At 40.4% G+C, this 2,677-nt stretch overlaps 1 protein-coding gene across 1 annotated transcript in view; it reads left to right on the top strand.

The window, feature by feature from the left end:
* Positions 1–2,677, top strand: part of LOC101854830 (putative glycerophosphocholine phosphodiesterase GPCPD1 homolog 2) — a gene marked incomplete at its 3' end in the record, with an annotated part of 32,586 nt that overhangs the window by 14,474 nt on the left and 15,435 nt on the right. Inside the window, 3 exon segments of the mRNA XM_035972744.1 lie at positions 499–573; positions 1,486–1,596; positions 2,134–2,287. Coding sequence (XP_035828637.1) covers positions 499–573; positions 1,486–1,596; positions 2,134–2,287 — 340 coding nt within the window.

A 2,677-nucleotide genomic window follows, 5' to 3' on the forward strand; every position in this document is an offset into this window, starting at 1 on the left:
GGGGACCTTTTATCTCTATTTGAAAAGACATTATGTTGTTGATTTTTCTGAAAACGTTGATTAAAGGCACAAATAATGTAAATGTTCTGTTTCCAAGGACTCTCAAGCTTTGGAAGTCACCAAACTTTGGGGGCCATTTTCTAGCTAATTTTACCTCTGAAATCAGGCGGCCCCCACCACCTTCAATGGCAAATATATCAACTTCTATTAAAAATGTACTTTTTTCATTGAAAGATAAACAAATAAACAAGCTTTAAGATGATACGTATAACTTCACATGCCCAAAAATTGACGAGCGCCTGATTCCATCGCGTCCTGACACAAATACAATTTTATCTTTTCAATTTGTGGAGGTTTATTTTCCCCTTCTACTGAAAAATTCCGGCTCTCTCCAGTCTAATGTAGACCAGGTTCCACGCCTTTCAAATGGAAATTTTTATGTCTTCAATTTCAAATTTCCAATTTAATCACCTTTTTCTTGCTTTGTCTGTATTGCAGCTGGCGTCGTTTGAAGAGGATACCGACTCAATGGACGGACCGCCACCCTGCGCTGCTTCAGAGGTCCTTGTCACAGTAAGTCTTAGTGCACTTGTCACAGTAAGTTTTAGTGCACTTGCCACAGCGTTACATCAGTTAATTTGAGTGCACTTGTTACAGCAGGTTTTAATGTATTTGTCACGGTAAGTAAGAGCAGCCGGAGTGCACTTGTTACATCAGTAAGTTTGAGTGCACTTGTCACAGTAAGTTTTGATGCACTTGTCACAATAAGTAAGAGAAGCTTGAGTGCATTTGTTACATCAGTAAGTTTGAGTGCACTTGTTACAGCAGGTTTTAATGCATTTGTCACGGTAAGTAAGAGCAGACCGAGTGCACTTGTTACATCAGTAAGTTTGAGTGCACATGTCGCAGTAAGTTTTAGTACACTGTCACAGTAGGTAAGAGTAGCTTGAGTGCACTTGTTGCAGAATGAGAAAGTTCTTGTGCAATTTTTACTTGAGTAAGTGTGAGTGCACTTGTTACCGCAAGTGTGAGTGTACTTGCTACTCTAAGTGTGGGTGTACTTGGTACTGTAAATTTGGGTGTTCTTGTTACAGATAATTTGAGACAACAGCAATATAATTGATATTTAGCTGTCCTTTGGAGTTGAATTCCTCAAAGTTAAAAAAAAACCCTTTTGTGTCCTGTTGCGGTTTCTCTCAGCACTGTGGTGTATTTATACCTCCGTTTTAATGCACCTTACAGTTTTGAAATCATAAATGGTAAAAAATAAAATCATCTGTTTTGCTGATCATTTAGCTGGAAATATGCGGATTAAAATTATATTTTTTTACCGCCTTTTTTTTTGGGTGGGGGAGGGAAGATACATAACATAAAAAATATTTTTCTCTCTCTCTCATATGAAAAATTTTGCTGTGTGGGCTAAGAAAGAACATTTGAACAGTTTGCCTACGATAGAGCGACCTTTTCTCATTCTTCTTTTCCCAGAATTTGAGCGAGGACGACTGTGTGCCCAAAGAGCAGGGCCCGGCGGGGATGTTGTACGGAGAAAACGACTACATCGTTTTCCGGACGCAGATCCCGAATCCACAAAATGTGGTAAGTGTGTAACACTTTGCTGGGGTTTTTTTTTTTCCTTCTTTGTTTTAGCGTAAAAGTAAACAACTTTAGGCCCCCCCCCCCCACCCCCCCTTTCCCCCGTTCAGAAGTACGTATGTCTGGGGTCTCTACTCTCTCCAGGACCACGTGTAGATTGCTGCAACATTGTGCTCGAAAGAGACGCTTTTAACTGAACTCTATCTGTACGCTTTGGGGTCTTTTTGTACCCCCGGGGTTGTATTCTTCACATTTTAGAATACTTCTAGGGCAAAGATCTCTTTGAAACTTTCAATATTTCTCCAAAAATTTTTTTGAAAAACTGCTTTGCAAAGCGTACGGATCGGATTAACGAGTTAATTTTCTCTAATATTTTCTAAATAAAAACCTCTACTAAAACTTTAAAAAAACTAAAAACCTCTACTAAAACTAAAAACTAAAAAGCTAAAAACCTCTACTGAAACTTTAAAAAACCTAAATATAATAAAGACGGAACAAAAACCTGAAATGTTTTTCTCGTTTCTCATTTGTCCTCCACAGGGCTTCCAGCTGGATTTTTTTGTGTTTGAGCCGCACCGGTCGCCCAAGTTTGTGGGCACGTCGTACCTCCTACCTCATAAAAAGATCGAATCTCAGTGTGTGGTGAAGCTGCCCGTGATTGGCACCAACCACAAGCCTATCGGAGAAGTCTCTTGTGAGGGCAAGCTGCTGTTGTTGTTGTGGTGGTGGTTTTTGTTGTTGTTGTGGTTGTTGTTGTGGTTGTTGTTGCGGTTGTTGTTGGTTGTGGTTGTGATGGTGGTGTGCGTTGTTGTTGTGGTTGTGTTTGTGGTTGTTGTTGGTGGTGTATGATATTGTTGTTGTGGTTGTTGGTGGTGTGTGATATTGTTGTGGTTGTTGGTGGTGGTGTGCGCTTTTGTTGTGGTTGTTGGTGGTGGTGGTGTGCATTGTTGTAGTTGTGTTTGTTGTTGTTGTTGTGGTTGTTGATGGTGGTCTGTGTTGTTGTGGTTGTGGTTGTTGGTGGTGGTGTGTGTTGTTGTCTCATTCCATCTCACTCATTCTCTCTCTCTCTCTCTCTCTCTCTCTC

This window comes from Aplysia californica, unplaced genomic scaffold (genome assembly GCF_000002075.1).
Source record: "Aplysia californica isolate F4 #8 unplaced genomic scaffold, AplCal3.0 scaffold00824, whole genome shotgun sequence".
Lineage (NCBI taxonomy): Eukaryota > Metazoa > Mollusca > Gastropoda > Aplysiida > Aplysiidae > Aplysia > Aplysia californica.